The 21,160-nt window shown below is 34.6% G+C and overlaps 2 protein-coding genes across 4 annotated transcripts in view; one reads left to right on the top strand and one right to left on the bottom strand.

The window, feature by feature from the left end:
• The window catches only part of ckn (CRK like proto-oncogene, adaptor protein), a 357,411-nt gene that overhangs the window by 112,280 nt on the left and 223,971 nt on the right, over positions 1-21,160 (top strand). For 2 of the 3 annotated variants that reach the window (XM_074120795.1, XM_074120794.1), the window contains exon 1: positions 20,323-20,502. The exons of the other annotated variant lie outside the window; for it this stretch is intronic. The gene's annotated coding sequence lies outside the window, so the exon portion shown is untranslated. Of the gene's footprint in view, positions 1-20,322; positions 20,503-21,160 lie in introns of those variants that run through there. 3 annotated transcript variants of the gene reach the window in all.
• Positions 1-21,160, bottom strand: part of LOC141450176 (ras-related protein Rab-13-like) — a 175,027-nt gene that overhangs the window by 133,138 nt on the left and 20,729 nt on the right. The window contains exons 2-4 of the mRNA XM_074120332.1: positions 19,938-19,947; positions 19,415-19,506; positions 1,992-2,026 (exon numbers count right to left, since the gene is read on the bottom strand). Coding sequence (XP_073976433.1) covers positions 1,992-2,026; positions 19,415-19,506; positions 19,938-19,947 — 137 coding nt within the window. The remainder of the gene's footprint in view (positions 1-1,991; positions 2,027-19,414; positions 19,507-19,937; positions 19,948-21,160) is intronic.

Here is a 21,160-nt window from a genome sequence, read left to right as displayed (position 1 = left end):
TATTTACGTATAATTCTCATCTGAGAAACTAGACAGGTGCTGCTACTGTTCGGATTATGCTGTAACCATCGATTCCAACTGTCAGCCATTAGATTTTTTTCAATTCCTAATATTCTCTTTACGTTATTCTCTTGTGAGATGATAATAAATGCTGTTTTTGCCTTGATAGAACACTGCCTAAAGGTAGGCAGTGCACTGAAAATGGTTCCGGGCATGGCCTTTTTGTTAATAATAATAATAATGTTCTTTTGCGTATACTCGTATGTTTCTTTTATATTTAAAAATTTGTTTCTATTAATTCGATTTTGTCTTCAGAATCTGATGAAGACACCTTCCGATCTGTGATATTATTAAACAAAAAATATTCTAGCCCAGATGTAGCTACAGCTCATTAATTCTTCGTAAATGAGGTTCTTAGCGTATTTCATTTATTATTAAGAAAGTTAAATTTATTCAATAAGAACTATTTCTAAAGTAGCAGAGATTTATTAAATAAATATCTTTAATTAGATTCATTTATGAAAATAAAAAAGTAAGTAAAGTAATCGCCTATTATTTTCAGGCGGGGCTTAACGTCCAACTACCAATAAGGTGTCGTGGACGGAGGCGACTAGCAAACATATTTTATTGTAAATTTCTTTTATTTAACCATTAAATAAAATCCAAGGCCTCTAGACCGGGAATCGAAACCAGTACCACAATACATATTAGCTTTACAGGTCTCGCCTCTAACCGCTCGGCTACCGTGGCGCCTTGAAAATAAAATAATGTACCTTGAAATGGTTATACTCGTATTAATGTTGGTTGGCAATACTTGAACCGGAAACTCTCGCAAGTATGGGTTTAATTTTAATGCTATTTCCAATTATATTTGTTACTATTCACGTTTGTTTGTAATATTTGTATTAAATACTGGTTGTCTATTTTATTATATCGTATTTATGGCATCATATCTAGGACATTTTTTTGATTATGGTTTGAACTCATGTATATTACATTGTCAATCTGTGTCTCAAGTTTAAACTTATTGATACTTTATTTTATTTCAGGTAAGTCACCTTAAGGAAACAGTTTGTGGACAATTAAGCTGCACCGATTGGTTGGTGATGTATATAGATTTATGTCATATGTATTATTGCTTTTCTCCCTTTGAGGGAATGTTTATGGTTCTTTTAATTGCCAAATGTGATAGAAGTAGTGACTAGTTTTATGTATAGACGTGTATAATGAAGTATAATACATACTTTTTAAATTTAATTTTCGTATATTCAAGATACAGTATTATTTTCTAATGGGAATTTTGATAAATTCAGTCATTCAATAAATTGATTCAATTTAGATTTACTATAATAGAGGAAGTTTTAAAGAATCAGGACTTCCTTAAAAATAAAATTTCATTATTTATTTATTTCGCGCTTTGACCGCTATTAGCGCCATAAGCAGTTAATACAATTTATCATAAAAATGGATGAAATTACGGCGCAAAATGTTAATGCTGTTTGGGATTTTTTTAAAAATAGTGTTAGTGGAAGAACTAATGCAATGTTGATTCCAGAAACTTCGGTCTAGAGATTTTTATTCTCGAGATAACCCACCTGTGGGGGTCTGCAAGCCCTGATAGTTATCGTGGTGGAACCGGTTCCTGGCAATAGTGTGTTGAATGAAATAGAAATTGCTGTTCCGGGCTAGCCCTTGCTTACCCCAGATCTTACGTAAACTGAGGGTCACACATTTTTCTAGCATCAGGCCTAGCTTCCTGATTAGAACTTCACCCACTAAAGGCCAGCCAGGAATTCGGTCGAATTCTTTGAATCCAAAGGTTCCTATTTTTTACGCAACGTTGGTAAAAATCGACTTGTTTTAGCTTAATGTAATTAAGGTTCACCGATGGATTGGTATATTAATAGTCCAAGAATAATGGAGGCTGTGTAAACACTGCAATAACGGAAGGTAAACCGTAGTAACAATAACTAAGAGGAAGTAAGACTCACCACATTGTGCTGAATTGGTGTTATTTCCAGCTCACCTGAAACAACAAGAACAGCAAATTAGTAATCATTTACAGTTTCGGTAAAACACGAAATACCAAATTTTCACTACGAGGGCTCTGCAAACTGGGACTCATCCAGTAAACAATAATAAACATTCTCCTAATTTCCACTTCCGAGTTCCGGTGACCATGTACTAATTGACAGACAAACCCATTTGTAAAATCACCTTTTTTTCCCCCCCACTCTATTCCAGAGAACCTTTAAAAAATATCTTTAATTTTATCTGTCGAAGCACTCATGTTTATTTTAATCTTAACCGGTTTCAGACTTTCTAAGATTAGATTAGATTAGAATCTGCTAGATGAACTTAAAAAATAAGTAATATTATGTATTATAAAAGAATTATCTTGAAAACGAATGAGTTTTAAGTCCCAATAATTGAACAACATCTCTCTGATTGATTAATAGTTTTATCTTTACTTATGACGTCAGTAGAGATAATGGTGCATTATCAGAGGTTCTAAATGATCTTTTTTATTTTTAATTATTATTAAAAAAAAAAAAAAAATTAATACCCACACTGCTTACAAATCACTTCAAACTGTACAGGACAATAAACTTCATTCTGTCAGTTTGTCAGTTCCACCAATAGATTGTGCTTATTCCAAGCAGCTGGAGCGCTAATAAATTACTTCATTGATTAGTTTTCTTTTACGTCATTTAATAATGATAACAGATAATTGAGCTCACTGCACACCGGACATTTTATGATAAACCGTATAATTTGTTATGTCAAAGCTAACATGGCGAGAGAGAGAGAGAGAGAGAGGAGACAAAAAGAAATGACGTCAGAGGAGGGAGGAACACGATTGGGGGGTTAAAGCTTTGGTTTGACATTGACAGATTACACGTGTAGCGTATAATTGTGGCACACAGTTCGGCTTACCAGAGCTGAACCACCTCTTGCACAGCCTACTGGCAGTAACTATGTCTCATCTATACTTTACAGCTGTTTTCTTCTCCGCTAAACACCTTCCTCCTTCTGTCACTACTATTATCATATACTATTGGCGCGGTTGTGTTAGTTTGCCGGAAGTACATGTTTCCTGATATTCTGTATTTATAAAAGATCTGATCTGAACACTCACACCACTTTAGACCGTCGTCGCGATTAAAGAAATGAATGTTTTTTTATATTATAAATGTTCATTATAACAAAAAATATTTCGCTTAAGGAAGTCACGATCACTTCCGGTTCCAGAGCTCACCATAACTGAGCAACAAAAGTGCAAAAAGCCCCTCCAAAAAAATGCCCTGTTCGTTAAATTGATGTTCAGTTCCGAAATATTGTACATTTTATGCTCATAAATATCACTGAGGTGTTAAGAATCGAACAATATACTGAAACTGCACTTTAGTGTACAGTTTAACTCAACCTCTTCCCCTCCAGACCTGCGAAGATAAAGTTTCAAATTGAAGTAATTGAAAATGTTGAGTTAGGTCCACAATATCTTCGATTTTATCCGCCGTAACTCGCGGATTCATTCATTTGATCATTATATTCATCATCAGAGTAAAGATTTCGACTTATGTTTTCACTATAGTTGCTGACTCAAATGGATTCGAAACTATTTCCAATTCATTCAGGGATCGCCAAACTTTTTTGATCATGGATCCCTATATAATTTTTCGAAATCTCCATCGACCCTCATAAAAGTAATTTTCAGTTAATTAAAATAAAACTATCTATTAGGTACTATTAGGTTTGTACATTTATTTTATGATTTTAAACATTTATTATAGTAATTTTACGTTGTGTAACAATAGTTTTCTGAAAAATATCTTAATGTTGAAATTTAATACCTTTATATTTATTAAATAATAAGTATTGTAAATAAGTAAATTAAAACTGTCCGGTAGGACAGTCGTATAAGGGTTGATCGTCAAAAACTGCACGAAAAAGCGTAATGTTGAAAAACACCCAACTTTGACAATTTTTTTCTCTTTTTCTATAAAAGATAAAATTCCCAAATTTTCTTTAAAATATACGGAAAATCTTCCTTTATGACTTTAATTTTTTTTGCAACAATATAGATTAAATAGATTTCGAGAAATACGTTGCTGAAAATGAGCAAAAACGGCATTTTCAGAAAATGTTCTTGTTCTTGCTCTTCTTGTTGTTACCTTTTATGTAAACAACGTAGCGCCTAAACGCGAGAACCAATTTTCATGAATGAGGTGTCATTCGATTCGGAATTTTATGTAGATGTGCCTTTCGTCTCGACGCTGTACATCGAATGGGAGAGGAGTTAGCCCCCTTTATGTAAGGCCCCCTCCAAAATTATTATTACTAATTACTCTGTAAATCTTGGGCCGATTTTGATAAAATTTGGTAGGATGATAGGATTAGGGTTCCCCTAGGTAACATTAAAGCGACGATCTGCTCTTACTCTTGTTAAGGGGAAGTATAGCTTTGTGTATTTTTTGGCGTTTAATCAACCCTTATACTTAACTTGTTAAACTGTAAGTTTTTGTTAAGGAGATTAATTATAAATAAGTAAAGTATCTACAGTATTGCTTCTTAATTAATGAGATGGGGGGTGTGCCTGGTGTTTCTTGCAAGGTTCGCTATATTGGGTTCGAAATTGTTTTTTTCCTTCGACCCCCTGGCTCAGATCGACCCCTACGTTTGTTAAATAGACTCCTGGGGACCACTTGGGCGACCTCCGACGTAGATCTAAAACTTTTATTGAAATAATCTCTCTAAGAGGATTGATTGGGGACAGTTCCGGAAGTTTCCGGTTAAAAAAGGGTAAAACTCCGGAAATGGCAATAAGAGGAAAATCGTGTTTGTCTGTTCACACCAGATTTTGTTAATCTCAGTGTTTACAAAATCAATAATTTTATGTTCTTATAAAAGATTAACAATTATATAAATATGTTCTACATTTTATGTGTAATTATGTGCACACATATTTATTATGTGTGTAGTATGTGTCTTTAGAGCTACTATGAATTTACCAAAATAAAGAATTACATAAAAAAAACACCATATACTTATTTACATATTAGAAGGGTTCATGTTTGGGCCTGCTATATAATTTTCTCCATAATGGATTACATATAATGATAATAATATGATTCTATTGCGTAAAATAATATTTATCAGGTTTAGTTTTAACATGTTCGTACATGCAACACTCCTCCCTTCATCTTGTATCTAAAGGTGTACGTTTGTAAGTGCGTGTGAAATTAGAAAGATCATTTATATATTCACGTATCATAAAATTTTAGTACAAATTAGTGGTGACATATTTAAAGCTCTTATTACGTGCATAATTATTAGCAGCTTTTTCAATTTATCAAATTTAATATTTTCGGCAGAAGTCTGTTAGCTGCCCCCCTTCCAAATAAGTTTTGGTGCCCCAATTCCTTTATACTTTCACTTGCTGCAGTCGCAAGTGAGGGTGGTAAGTATTTCGTTCATTTCAGATTTTCTAAATTGATGCCCTTATTTTTGAACTCTCAAGAAAATGGAAAACATAGACTTTTCGTTTATCTCATTTCTTATTTATCAAATTTCTCCAAACATCCTCTTTGCAAAGTAACCCAGCGATGTAGACCACTTCCCCAAACTTTCTTGTACAAAAAAAATGATCTCTCTCAGTTATTTTCAATGACAGTTCTCTCTGTAGATTATTGTGTTGGAAGTACACAGATCGATTTGGTTGATATCTTAGATTTCCCATTGCTATGACCGGTGTTGATAGCTTATCATTTACCAAATAGATTGTTATTGTGTATCAGTATTGGTGATTATTTGATCGTTTCTATTTTCCCCCATTCATTTCAGCGCTAGAGATATTACCGCATCAGTCTTTCCAAATTGGTGGTGGATATTACATTCAGTTTTTCATTTTAAGTTTTCTCGTTTCCAGTCTATGGTGGCTATTTATTTGATAGCGGTGCTATATTTCTATTGGAAGACAATAATTTTGGTATGAGTATTTTCGTTTGAACAAATTTATACTCTCACTGTACTAGAGTAAGTACACTCTATCCCAGTGATTCCCAGAGTGTGCACCGCGGCTCCCCGGAGCGCCGCGGTGCCGTCATAAGGGCGCCGCGAAATATTCAATTAAACAATTCGGCAATTTTCTTGGAATTTCCAATTCTCGATTGTTTCCCCTTGCACCAGTTTGTAACCTCCAATGGAATTAATTTGTCTTGCAATAGAAAATCCATTTTTGTTGATCACCTATCAGAGCTTATAAAAAAGTTCGAAAAATACTTTGAAGCAGATAATGATTAATTTACATGGATTCAAGACCCATTTAGAGCCAAGGCTCCATCAGAATTTACTTCTTTAGAAGAAGAATCTCTTATTGACTTGTCTTGCAATAATGCTTTAAAGTTAAAATTTGGTAGCATGGAACTTTCTGATTTTTGGATATCAGTAAAAAAGGAATATCCACTGGTTAGTGGTAAAGCTCTACGAATATTAATTCCATTTGCAACATCCTATTGGTGCGAAGCTGGGTTTTCGGCTGGAGCGGTAATAAAAAGTAAATATCGCTCGAATATTAACGTTGAACAAGAGATGAGGGTAGCCATACCCAATTTTATTCCGAGATTTGAGAAGTTGTAAAGTGAACATCAAGCCCATTCATCCCATTAATAATGTTAATCATCAATGGACGTTCAATAAATTGTTTATGAATTTAAAATTCGTGTTTAATTTATTTTCCAACTAACCTAACCAAATGGTGGTTGTGGATATACTCGATATGGATATTACCGGAACAATTGAAATTAGATATTTTATATTATCCCAAGGAAAATAGTAAGTATCTGTTTTTAATTTCTCGCTGTTAAATTGGTAATCGCTTTTGAAGTCAAAAATTTAGAAAAAATCTTATGTATTAAGGGGGGCCGCGGAGAAAATCCGATTGTTTAGGGAACCGCAAACCGAAAAAGATTGGTAACCTCTGCCCTAGCCAATATGCACGCGCAAGGTTCTTGGCGGATTAGGTCCTACCGAGAATTGGGCGACCTGATAGGCCATGAAGATAAAGTTAGTTTCATTAAATCAAAAAGAAAAAGCTGGTTTGGTTATGTAGAAAGACTACTAGATTAGGGGATGGTCAATTTGAAATTAACAAGAGAGGTATTCCCCAGGAAGAGAAAAAGTGGACACCTGAGGAAATGTTGGAGTTAAGACTTCGATGTTCTGAAGAGATGATCTGTCTAGAGATGACCAAATGGAGATGAACAGCTCAAGAAGTAGATAAATGGAGAGGACTTGTAAGGGAGGCCAAAGTTCACCTTGGACTGTAGAGAGAACCAGTTAAGATTAATATGAACAAAAACGAGAACAAGATCATGGAGAACAAGAAGAAGGAGAAGGAGGTCAAAAGATTTTCTCTAAACGAGAAATTTTATTAACTTGGACTCTTACAATAATATTACTCCGAATGGTAATGCCGTACAGTTCAGTGAACTGGCACATTAGGAGGAGCAAGACTGACTACCCACCTCTCTGTGGCGTGCTCTTAATCAAATTATGCAGGAATAATATTTGGGATAAATTAGCATTGACCTTTATGTATGTAATGACTGCCCGAAATTTGGAGCCAAATATAATTGGTTAACTGAGTTTTCCTTCTGGGATAGTTTAACGCAACAATCAATCTTATTTTGAGTTATACTCACCACACACCTTCATACAGACATACAAACCAATTCTCTAGAAACTATCTTTTCTCGATCTTGTAAGTATCCTTACAAAGTGAATTACCGGTAATAAACTCTTAAAAATCTGCACGCTCGAACTTCTACTTCCGGTGTGTAAGAAGGAGTGTGGAGAGGAAGTAAAGGAGAAGAGACACCCAGGAGAGAGATTCTAAAAGGGATTAAATTTGGTGGTGGTTTTTAATTTTAATGGCAGTTTTTGCCAGTAAAGCCTCCCTTGTGCAATGGCGGCACCTATTACTTCTAAATTAAACTGTTTACCATTAATTTAGTAATATACACGTGTGTGTGAGAGTACACGTGCATAAATAAATTGTAACCATCTTTACGCATGCGTATTCACTTGCCTTGAAATCTCTATATGAAAATCTCCCGTTATTTTTTACTAATTTTATATTTACAAGGGCCGCCGTCCCAATACATTAATACATTAATAAATTTATTAAATAAATAAGTAAGTGCAAATTATTGTATTGTATAGGATATAGGTAAATTATAGTATTCAATATATTTGTATAGTACAGAGTGAACCAGTAAGTATTGTCCATAGGTCTACTGTGTGTAGTACATCTAAAGTGGAGTTCAATGACGTATTGGCCAACTTCATATTTTCCTCTGTTCTTGAGTGACGTCACTTTTAAGTTTTTTTCTAAAATCATTACTTTTTTCCCAATAAAAATGTTATTACTCAGAAAGTTTTAGTCCGAATTCGATTCTGATGACACGGTTAGAAAGACAGATAAATTTGCTAAAAATTGATACCATATTGAAGCATAAGTTATTCTCTAAACAGCCTTAATCTCCCTCCGGATGCTGGAAAAATAAAAGTTATCGAAATTTTTAAGAAAACTCATTTGGCTCTTACGTGATCATTATCAGCCCTAGGTGCTGGCGCTTTTTACAAAAGTTTGCTTGTTTAATGGGCTTTCAAACGGTATATCATTTTCCAGGATTCCTTTTATCTTCGTATGAGAAATTACGTTTGTTTTACCAGAAAACGTGTTCACGAGTACTCAACAGAGCTATGGAACAATAGAAAATTTTGAAACCAAGACTAACAGATAAGGGAAGTTTATTTGTAAGGCACCTAGTTGTATTGGTTAATACCTAATTCAGATTCAACGATTATCTGTTAGAGGGTTCAAAGGGTGGTTAAGGCTTATTTACATTTTTTTCTTTTTCAACAGTGTATTGTGTGTGAAATTGTAATTTGGAGTAAATACAAACTACCTACCTATATGATTTTTTTTTTTTTTACAAAATTAGTACTTGTTTAAAATATTTCCTAACATTTTCTCAAATATTTCAGAGAGTTTAGATTTATTTTTTTTTTTTTTTTTAGTGCAATTTGTAACTTTTGACTTCCTAATTTAAGGACAGTCTACATTAAAATTGACTACTGGTCCATCTAAAAGAGTTTTCAATGAATTAAACAACTTGATAAACTAACACTGTTGAGTGCTCGTTAACACGTTTTCTTATAAAACAAACGTAATTTCTCATACGAAGATAAAAGGAATCCTGGAAAATGATACACCGTTTGAAAGACCATTAAACAAGGAAACTTTTATAAAAAGTGCCAGCACCTAGGTCTGATAATGATCACGTAAGGGCCGAATGAGTTTTCTTGAAAATTTCGATAACTTCTATTTTTCCAGCATTCGGAGGGAGATTAAGGCTGATTAGAGAAAAACTTATGCTTCAATATGGTATCAATTTTTAGAAAATTTATCTGTCTTTCTAACCGTGTCATCAGAATCGAATTCGGACAAAAACTTTCTGAGTAATAACTTTTTTATTGGAAAAAAGTAATGATTTTAGAAAAAAACTTAAAAGTGACGTCACTCAAGAATAGAGGAAAATATGAAGTTGGCCAATGCGTCATTGAACTCCACTTTAGATGTACTACACACAGTAGGCCTATGGACATTACTTACTAGTTCACCCTGTATACTTTTTTACATTACATTACTCCCTGCTAAGTTTGGGCATCTCTAGATTCATTCTAACTAAAACGTTGCTTAGTTAAAAAGTTGTTTAAAAATAGTAATTGTTTTATAATAATTAAAATCGAATCCTCTAGTAAAATATCTCAAAATAAATAAAAATCGTATGAATCTGAGACTATATTGAAGCTGGGTCTTTGCAGGCAACCTAAACAGCAATCTAGAATCACTCAAAATCTCTAAAACGGAAGTCTCACTTTACTGAATGAACATTTCACTTTGAGGTCTTACTTCCTATGAGTCATAATAATGTCGAGAGGTTTAATAGGAGACAGACAGTGGGATTTTTAAGGGTAGAGGGACCCAGTTTTTATTCTACACCCAGGGACACAACCTAAATCCTGACAGTTGAATGATAATCTGTTCAATGTATTCTCGCATCGTAAAGCCACGCTCAAAGTTAGCCACGAGCCGGAGCCACTAACTGGAGCCTGTTTTCAAATACGTGAAAGCGAATTCCTCTTCGGGAATTGATCCGGAACCGTTCGCAGAAAGTTTTGTAAGCGCTAGCGTTTGCATTAAAAGGTATTCGCAAGTTTGTGTTTTCGTGTATTGAGCTTTACTAACAACTGCAGCACGATCACGAGAGAGCGAGTTTCAATTTTTAGAACACAGAATCAGGGAACACTGTTGCAATCCCTCTCACTAAGTTTCGAGAATTTTTATCTCACAAGTAAATGTTATTTAATAAATAACATATTCTCTCAATGAATAACCTTAAAAAAATAACAGATAAAACGTGCGATATTAATTTCTATAATTCTCTAACTTAAAATAAACTTAGTAAACATAATTCAGAGATAACGTTGTAGTTTATTAACGATATTACTACAATCTTGTGGGTAAAATGTTGGAATGTGGCTCAGGTAAGTTAGTTAGTTTACCTTGGCGCTTTTATGGGCTAACTAATGTTTCTCTAATTAATGAACTAGCTAGATTTGTGTTATACTATAACTGCTCGTCTAAAATTGGCTAATTTAAATGATAAAAATGTCCACTCTAAGCGAACAGTGTACAGTTAATGATTACAGCTACCCATAGATCAAAGATTGTTTAGATAAATTCATGTTGATTGTATTTAATTATCTGTTTGTGTACACTGTACTCATTTAGTACACAGATTGGCTGTTTGCAGCGCTATTTACTAGAACAATTTTACATGGACTGTTCATTTTATTTATCAAATAAATATGTACAGTTATTAACAATAATTTAATGTTGTATGATAAATATCTAATAATTACTCGAAGTGTGTGTCAGGTGGTGTTTTTGGTACCACATAATGCAATTAGTGGTTTCTTGTAGTACACTCGCATACGTCATGGGAGGAAGTGGAGGAATAGGGAATAAGACGATGGCCGGCACCTAGTCAGCTGGGCTCTAATCAGGAACACTAATTAGATTGGATCGAAATTTTTAAAAAATATTCACCGGAAACAAAATTGCGGGAAATTGTAATCGTATTTTTAAAAATTTAATAAACTTTGTATTCAGTAGTGGTTAGTGTTTGGTACACTTTAGATTAAGATTTGTGAATGTTATTTCCTAGAACCCTCTTAGTTCTTAACTCGCTTAGTGCAGCGATGTCGCATTTTAAGTTTGAGATCTTTCTATCTCATTCTTCTGGAACTCAATCAAAGTCCATTTCCTACATTCCCTTACTTATTAGGATTGTGTCGAAACTTTCTGGAAGGGAATGTTTTGAATATCCTGGCACACGATAAAAGGTTTTGAAGGTTTTTTTGTTGGAAGATTTGTGTTTACGTCACCAGTAGCTGGAAAACTGTAAAGCGGATGAAGCTCAATCATTGTACTTAGTTTAGCTACTTCCGGCAGTAACTTAGCGTTCAAAATTTCTCATTAATTTTTATGATGTCATTAAAAAAATAATGTAACTTTTTTTTAAGAATTTCCTTGAAAATTGCTTTCATAAGGAAAATTCTATTTAATGAACTTCTGAGAGATGTGGTTAGGCTTTTCTTTGTAGTACCATTCCGGAAAAATGTACGGTCCTACCTATGACGTTCATTCGCAAGAGTTAAATGTGTTTCTAAAATTACACTTTCGAGGAAAGTAACAAATTTGACCGGAAGTGTGTTAAAGCGTTTATCTTCAGTTAAAGAAAGATCGAGATTGAACTGCTCTTGAACTCATGCAGTTGTTTACAGCTGATTCCTGTTTATATCGTTAAATTATAGCACCATTGATTAACCGGTTTGATAATTCTGAGTTAAAAATTCATTCACGTCTAAAGAAAGCAAAACGAAGTAGAAACTGTAAACAGTTGGCGTTATGCAGCCTTCCTTTAGTGACATCTTTTGTTTTAACTGATGTTTCTATGTAAAGCTCTTTCAGGTAGAGGATTTGATGCTTTTATTATTCAAATGATGATGGAATTGGTGTACATTTGGTAATTTTTTTGCACCTGTTTTCTACAAAATGTCGTCAGCGTACCATTTTTTGATGAAAATAAACTTGCCTTAAGGTAGATAACCATCTTGTACCTTTTTGTCGTAATTTAAATTTAAATTTAAAACACTGGTCTTCATAGCTGTTTAACTAGTTCTGTCATTTCCCAGATTATTGTCGTGAAGTCCATCTGCGGTTTGTTGTGGCCTTCATTGTTTATTGTTATGATTTTGTTTATAATTTATTTTAATTAAATAAAATTTTACATAAACTTCCGAAATTTATTTATTTGATCGGGGGTAACGAAAAGAAGGAAAATCGAGAGCTTCAGTGCGGAAGTTGCTGCAGAATGGCGATGAGAGCTACAGCGGAAGGTGATGGATGGTGTCCAACATTTACATCCAGCCCGACCGAAGGGTTCCTACTGAGCGGAAGGAGCCGCTATCTCTAGCTGGCACCACTCTCTAGCCAATCCTTTAGTTTCCCTTTACCACTTCCGTCTTCGTGTACTGGTGAGAAATAGCAGCATATTACTTGATCGTTTTTTATATTCTTACTGCGACTTCCTAAAGGCAGAGATACACTACTGGGAAAACAAATCTTGTGGTAAATTATTTGTTTCTTCTTCTAAAGGATTATCCCCTCTTAACCCTAAAGCTGAGAGAAATTGGGATGATTTTAAGGCTTTCTACTTAAAGTTGGATAATTTGGAAAGACTGGACGAGAAGTACATAGAAATTGCTTTGATGGAGTGCCAGAAAATCAGAGCTGATCTTAATAATTATGATTACTGTTTAGATTATGTAGGCACCCAGAAGCGGAAGACGCGAGAGTTTTAGAGGGGGTTATCTTCTAGTGCCCTTAGTGCGTAAGCCTCACCACTTCGACAAGGTTGGACACCAAGTGGGGTCAAGGCCAGAAGGGCCAGGGCCATAAAGAGGGCAAACAAAGGACACCGAGACAACCCCTGCAGATGAAGATGGAGAAAAATTGATGCTGAAGAGATGAATATGTAATGTTAGGGATACAAGAAGGCGGTTGTTGCTCCCTTCTCTAGCCGATGAACGAGATGCACTGTAGGCTGGAAGGCAGAAATGAAAACGCAGCAAAGTTAATAAGATGCGAGGGTACAGCAGTTTGGCGGGAATCAGAAGCGCGGGAAAACGTATGGCGGGAAAGAAAGAAAAAAGCTGTTTACGACTGAACAGATTACAAGAAAGAAGATAAGCTAATAACTAATTCGTCTTATTTAGACAGCCTGTAGGCTCTAAGGGCTATTAAAAATCCTACGAAGATACTGCTCAAGACTGGTTTGGAAATTCAGACAAGAATTGGTAACCAATTTACCTTGGTGCCCTCACATAGTTAATAATTTGCAAATATGAGTGAGAATGTAAAACCAGGTGTCCATTATTAACTGTTTGGTACATCGGCTGGACGGCCACACCAATCACCACAAACCTCCTTATAGAAAAGTTAAGAAAATGCATGAGTCCTAGTTATATCGAGTCTAGGGAAGTTATTCCTTGCTATACCCATGGCTGTCGTTATGAAGGACATGTAGGGCTGACCATTGTTTCTCCTGGGAGTATAAGAGCCGTACCTAGTTCTTCTTCTTCCAAGTCTAACCTTACAGAAATGACCGGTAGAGTATTCTAATTGTGGATGCTAAAATAAGCCATCACAGAATGGGGATTGTTACTTTTCAGATGTATTTACAACTATATCGTAGTTTATAAATAATAAATAATGCAGCAGAAATCACTGAATGCAACCGGAGTGCCGGGCAGAAATGATTGGGCCCGATTAACACCGATATTGGGTGTTTCAGTTTGGTGTACCGATGTTTACAAAGCATTGTAGAAGCCATTATTTATAGCCGGAAGACGCCAATCACCTTAGGGAAGCGTTGGCGTGTTTGCTACCGTTTTACAAGCGAAGGTTGTGGCAATTATTTATTGTTTAAGGTGAATGGATTGTCATTTACAGCGACTGGCAGGTGGCAATCAAACTGTAGCTAACTGTCATATCTATAAACTCTAAAACTGAAGACACCAAAGTAAGTACGATAGATGGCACAGACCGCAGTAGATATTTAAGTCACTCACTCCTCAATTTACAATAATTTTGTGATATTGCCAGCGATAATAGTTTTGGGAGTCCCACGGGGTGCATTCTTAGCAGTGAAAGGTGCAATAAAAATGTGTAAGGAATAAACATGTCTTGGGAACATGAACAGAAAGAGTTATGTTGTAGTCAGGAGTATTGGCCTCCGATAGTGCGCTTGAAGAACTGGTGGATCAGAGTTGATTGCCGGCGAGATGTGCAGAACCGGTCTCAAGGCTGCCATGGTACCGTTCTTCTTGCAGCTCTTCACATCGGCTAAACTGTGCGCGCGTACTCTACCTCTGCCTGACCTCCCTCTATATTATGTGCATCTTACCGCCGCGGCCACACCTCCTTCAAAGCATCACGTTCCTCTTTTTTTCATACTTCAACTTCAGCAACGTATTAGCACGCAACGTAGTATAATTTACAAGTTAATAACTTTTAATGAAACCACACCCTATTTAATTAAAATAAACTTTTCACTGTGCTTAATTTTTCCTAGGTTTGACTTTATTAATACTGTTCATGAATATTAAAACCTGGTAGTGATTATCGCCTACTTAATTATAGATGTTCTTTTTGCTCCTAATAACATAATTTTAGCGCAAACGCCAGTTAGCTGTCATTTATCCTTTGAAAGAGGATTTACGGCGGTCGTATTAGTTTTCTATATTTACCTCCCACCGGAAGTACTAGTTTCAGTCCCACCCTTTCAGTTCGGACCCTACCGGAAACTAAATCTGGTGTGCACACTCACACGACTTCCTCTTATTACGTAATTAAATTTTTTTGATAATTAAATTCATACTGAAAAGTAATATTAACTTGTTAAAGGTAACCAATTATTAAAATGGCATTTAGGTCTTGAGATTATTTTATTATTTATTTGTTTTTTTAAATTAAGGCGCTTCAACATCTGAAATCATTAGCGCCTGTAGTTTTTTTTTTCAGTACACTGCCAGCCTCCGGGCAGTGTACTCTCAGTATGAACACTTTTTAGAGACTGATCGCATAAACGCACGACATCTACAATTTACGAAAAAGAACACAGGCAGACACTACCCATCTTGCTCCACTTCAAAGAGGCACCAGAAACATACAAACACTTGTACACACCTATTTGTGAAAAACTTTTCATTTTTGAAGTTATCCGATATTGAAAATTCGTAGCGATGCCATTACTTCCTCTTAATAAGTGAAAGAGATTGTTAACATTACATCAAGTTCAAGCTGTATATTTCGTTTCTTTATATCCATCGCTAACGACATTCTCTCAATAAAAAAGCATAATATTATTAGTATATTAACACAGTATATACCTATTATTTGTGGTATTAAATTAATAATGTAGTAGAGATAGTATATATGCATTTGGTAGTATACTCATTAGTATGTGTAGAGTATATATTAGTATTATAAGAAAGAATTTTGCTAACATTGAGAATATGAATAATTGTAAGTTCACCGTAAATATGATTCTCTGATATGATTTCCTTCCGCTTCAAAAAGGGAAGTATTATAATTGTCTCAAACTACTTAGTCATAAAAGATCTGCTGTACAATTGGTGCGACAGATTAGCTATATACTATTAGTGTACACTATTCTTAGGAAGTAGTAGATATCTGTAAAGTAAGGAGATGATTATGATGACTACCGCTGAACTCATATAGTTGCAGTACTATTACCTCTGCAAGAATTGTATGAGTGTCATTTCTGACAGATTAAGGGGTCCTTGATGTTGTCAAACTGGGTGTACTAGTATTGCAGTTCCGTGTAGCCTAATTTTTCCCAAGAAGGTGTTGGTTCTTGATGAACGGAGTGTTACAATTTTTAAAGATCATCAGCTGTGCCTAAACGTGTAAGCCCTCCTCCGCAGGTATATACTAATTGCAAGCGAACAGTCTTACGTATTTTAGAATTTTTTATTGCCATTAACAGTAATTGCACCTAAATATATGTAGTTAAAATTGCTAACTTTTTTTTTCAAAACATAATGATTTATTGTAATACAAAAATTATTGTTATTAAAACAGAATCTTTTAGCAATTAAACGACCAATTAGGAAAGCTTAAACAACAATATTCAGTGTCTGTATCAAATAAATCACATCTTAACGGAGTAATTATTACTGTCGATTATTTTAATAGCCAATTTTAATTATTTTCTAATTTAGCAAAAACAAATTATTATCTAGCAATCATCTTTTCGATGGGAATTCATTATATTTTCCAAAACTGTTTACGAATTACTGCAAGCTAACTGGTCAGCTTGTAGATTAGAAGGCTAGACAAGTGAGCAGACAAAGGAAGTCACTTGGCGAGAAAAGCGTTTTTATGATTGTAAACTCTGCCATGAAGTGCAGGGAGTACTTTAAGCGAAAACAGTGCAAGCTGAAGGAGAAAGGAAATGGCAGTTCTCTGCAAAGCTTTCCCAGTCTACAGAAAATTTCTACAAACTCTAAATCCAAGCAACGATAATTAACATTTTATACCAGATAGAATCAGTTATTGGTTTTGGCGTTGCACTTTAGAATGGTGGCAGTGATTGGACTTCCATGAAAAATTGACTCTCCTCGATAAAAACGATTGGCTTCATTGTACATTTGCAATATGTTAAGTTAAAAAAAAAGAAGTCGGAGAAAATCTCAGAAATACTGGAAGAATCGCTCCAATAGAGTCACCCATCTCGAGTTAAGGGAGTTTGGTCAAAACTTCAGTAACTGAAACGATATTACTAAATATCTATAATTCACTTACGAAAAAGGTTTAGAAGAATTAAAGACAATGGGTAAAGCGAGCATTCGAAAGATCCCTTATCTCCTGGCCGAACAGGAGAAGGGAGAAGCTGATCTTCTTGATGATCTACAAATAATAAATAATGAAAACCATATTCTCCAATTAATTGAAATTCGCTAGCATTAGAAAGCCACCAAAAGTTAAGGAATACGAGGGTCGTTTGAAAAGTCCGTGCAAAGTCAGAGAGATAGCACTACTGGCGCGTATCGAGGTTATGTTTAGTTAGTAGCATCTCTTGGAAGAACACACACCAAGTTTCAGCCAGATCGGTCTATTTCTTTGTGTTTGGCATTCGTTTGAATCGAGGAAGTCGAGTGATTTTCAAAAAATGGACGAAAAAGAATTTCGTGTGTTGATTAAACACTACTTTATGAAAGGCAAAACGCCTCAGGAGACTAAAGAGAAGCTTGATAAACATTATGGTGACTCTGCACCTTCGATTAGAACAGTTTATAAGTGGTTTCAAAATTTTCGGAGTGGCCATATGGGCACAAGTGACGCTGAACGTTCTGGACGCCCTGTTGAGGTTACTACTCCAGAAATCATTGATAAAATCCATGATATGGTGATGGATGACAGAAGAGTGAAGGTGCGTGAGATTGCTAGTGCTGTGGGCATCTCGAATGAACGGGTACATAATATTTTGCATCAACATTTTGACATGACAAAGCTATCCGCAAGATGGGTGCCGCGATTGCTCACGCTTGACCAAAAACGAAATCGTGTGAAGTGTTGTAAGACGGTTTGCAGCTGTTCCAGAAGAATCCGCAGGACTTAAAGCGTCATTTCGTCACTGTGGATGAAACATGGATACATCACTACACTCCTGAGACCAAAGAACAATCTAAACAATGGGTTACCAAGGGGGAATCTGCGCCAAAAAAGGCGAAGACCGTTCCTTCGGCCGGAAAGATTATGGTGACTGTCTTTTGGGATTCGCAAGGAATAATCCTCATCGACTATCTGGAAAAGGGTAAAACTGTTACAGGTGCATATTATTCATCGTGATTGGACCGTTTGAAAACCGAGCTGCAAGAAAAACGCCCACGATTGGCCCACAAAAAAGTCCTTTTCCATCACGACAACGCACCAGCTCACACCTCAGCAGTTGTGGTCGCAAAATTAATGGAAATAGGGTTCCAATTCGTTTCACATCCCCCCTATTTTCCAGACTTGGCTCCCACGGACTACTATTTGTTCCCCAATATGAAGAAATGGCTGGCGGGAAAAAGATTTTATTCAAACGAGGAGGTGATTGCAGAAACGAATGGCTATTTTTCAGATTTGGACAAATCCTATTATTCGGAAGGGATCAACAAACTAGAGCAGCGTTGGACAAAGTGTATAAGCCTAAAAGGAGACTATGTTGAAAAATAAAAAAGGTTTACCCCAAAAAATTAAGTAGTTTTTATTTTTGCACGGACTTTTCAAACGTATAAGTGTGTTGCTTCTTAGCCCACAGAAAAGAATATTTACTGATTGCAAACAAAACCAACACATACAAATAAATATGTATAGGAATGAAGGAAATTCGTCTAGTCTTATGAATCTAGTTTCTGGAATCCCTACAGATACGCGAAGGAGAAACTCTTCTAGATTATTATAGAGGAGCTGCTGTTCTGGGCAGGTGTAAAGGATGGTAGAAGGAAGGCTAATATTAGAATCTGCTAAAGGCAAGAAGATGGTTGGACAAGGTGCCTAGAGAGTTTGCTTGGAACATGGGATGAGCGAAAAGCAAGCGATGAACAGGACGGAATTGAAAAAATGTCATCAAAGATTTCTAGTAATAATTAATAAATTTAAATAATAAATCCCATGCAAGAACATTTTTTAAATTTAATTTAAATTAAGTTTTAATTAAAAATTAGCGTTACATTCTGCACTAAATAGATCCAAGAGAGAGTACAAGTAGGCATTGAATTTATAAGAAAAAAGTCTGTTAGTAGAATAATTTTAAGTTTTGTACCATAGTGTACCTTAAAGAGTTATTGAACACGAGTTTACATGTAAACAAGACTTCCTGGAACTTCTAAGGAACACTAGAGTTTGTTCATATTATAATTCAATATCCTACCTAAACTCCAGACACAACATTGTGCTTAAGTGGGGGAAATATTCTATTCAATACTTCTTCAAATCTACCACTTCCAGTGTTAGAAGTATACATTAGAAAAGAGTGGACATGAAGAAGTTATTGTCTACTGCTCATTAATTTCCTTATGATTCCTTCAATTTAGTTCAGAATTAAAATAATAAATTGCATATTTAGTTGGAAATCCATCGTGATACCGGCGTACAATAATAAGGTAAATTTATGTTTCCATAATTAATGTAAAGATGAATAAATGTTACCTTTTAAATTTCTGTGAGATTCTAGGCTCCAGGAAAGAATTGGTTGATCACAAACCACTTTACGGACACTACTCAACACCAAACCGGATAACCTGAATGTAGAAAGGTTTTTTTTGTTAATATTAAATCTTGAAATGAACCAAAGGATTCTTAAGCAATTCCAAAGACGCTAATATTCTGTCAGAAAAGGAGGATTGTAAAAAGTGAGTGATTATTTATTAGCTTTAAATAGAAAAAAATTCTTTTCACATCTACTTTATTCTACTTTTAAATTCTACGCATGAAGAAAAGTATTTTAAATGATACAATCTTTCAAATCTTAATTTTGACTAACCGCCATATTAGATTTCTTTCACATCAAGAGATCTCATTTACAATATTTGCAATAAAAGATTGAATCCATCAAAAAATACATCTTTTAATACTTCACAATCTTATTAATGACTTCTTCTTGTACCAATTATTTCAAATTTTGCTTATCTTTAGCATTTAACCACTTAATAATTATTCCATTAATACTTACACACACTTCTCTGTTCATAAAGGGCAGCCATCACGTGATCCACTGACAAAGCCAATGGCGACTTTGTTGTGAACTTGAAATTTCCATTTTATTTTCAGTATTAATTATAATTATATCGTTTTAATTAACTTATTGTTTTTTTAATTTATTTTTATTAACTTCTTAATTAAGCAATTTTTTAGTTATAATTTAATCTTAAATAATTGACATTTTCATAATTTTATTAATTAAAAATTATGTATAATTAAAAATTTTCGTTTTATAATAAATTTTGATTAATTTCGGGGAATGTAATTATTATTTTTAATTATTTACTTTAATCCAGTTTATTAGTTGCCTCCATTTCAGTTTGACGTCATAGTGTAAAGCGGCTATTGAATATGTGCTAATCGTATTATACTTGTTTGGGATCTCAAATGATTATTGGTTTTGAAGTGGAAATTTTCTTGTAATTTGTGAAGAAATTAGCAGTAAAAATAATTGTTTGGCGTCAAATTAGTGCAGTACTTGGTTTATTGACGGAAAATTCTCTGAATCTATTTGAATGACTCAACGTGATGAACAGGTGAGTTTTACATTTCATTAATAAGTTTTTCTATTATCTAAAGTAATTTCCGCAGCGATTATCCCAGTAATGATAAAGTTAATCCAAATTAATTCAGCTTCCATTTTCAGAGATTACACTGATTAATTAAAGCTTGAACTTTTTCTTTACTGCATGAAACTTACTGCTGATTGTTTCTGTGCTTTTAAAGCTTTGATATTCTCACTCCATTCTATCAGGGAATGATTCTAATTTAGCCCCTACTTTATGCATAACGATATATAATACATGTATTGGCAAATTTATTTGATTAATTACTCATCCCTTCTATTATTTGCTCCAAATGAGGGAAGAAATTGTGAAATTGATCCAGCCGTCTATTTCAACTCTTAATTTAAGAGTCTTTCATACTTTATTGATTCTTTTGCGGCCATTGATTACTGCAATGTTATTGGAGCAGTTGGACCCAAATTCACAAATAGTTCAATTTAAAATTAAATTATTTTTCTTATTCATTACGAGCCACTAATGTTTGTGATGAGTGGTGAGAATTGAACGAATCCACAGCTTGAAGCATATTTCTTACAGGATTTTGCAGGAACGAAAAAATAAATAATTTACACATTCTAGTTAGATGGGTCTTGTGCTACAAACAAGAGAATATTGTGCTGATATAAAG

Source organism: Rhodnius prolixus, unplaced genomic scaffold (assembly GCF_049639745.1).
Source record: "Rhodnius prolixus isolate KJV_2025 unplaced genomic scaffold, Rpr scaffold_2, whole genome shotgun sequence".
NCBI classification, from domain to species: Eukaryota; Metazoa; Arthropoda; class Insecta; order Hemiptera; family Reduviidae; genus Rhodnius; species Rhodnius prolixus.
The sequence above is the reverse complement of the archived record's forward strand: the minus strand, read 5'-3'. Positions and strand labels throughout refer to the sequence as shown.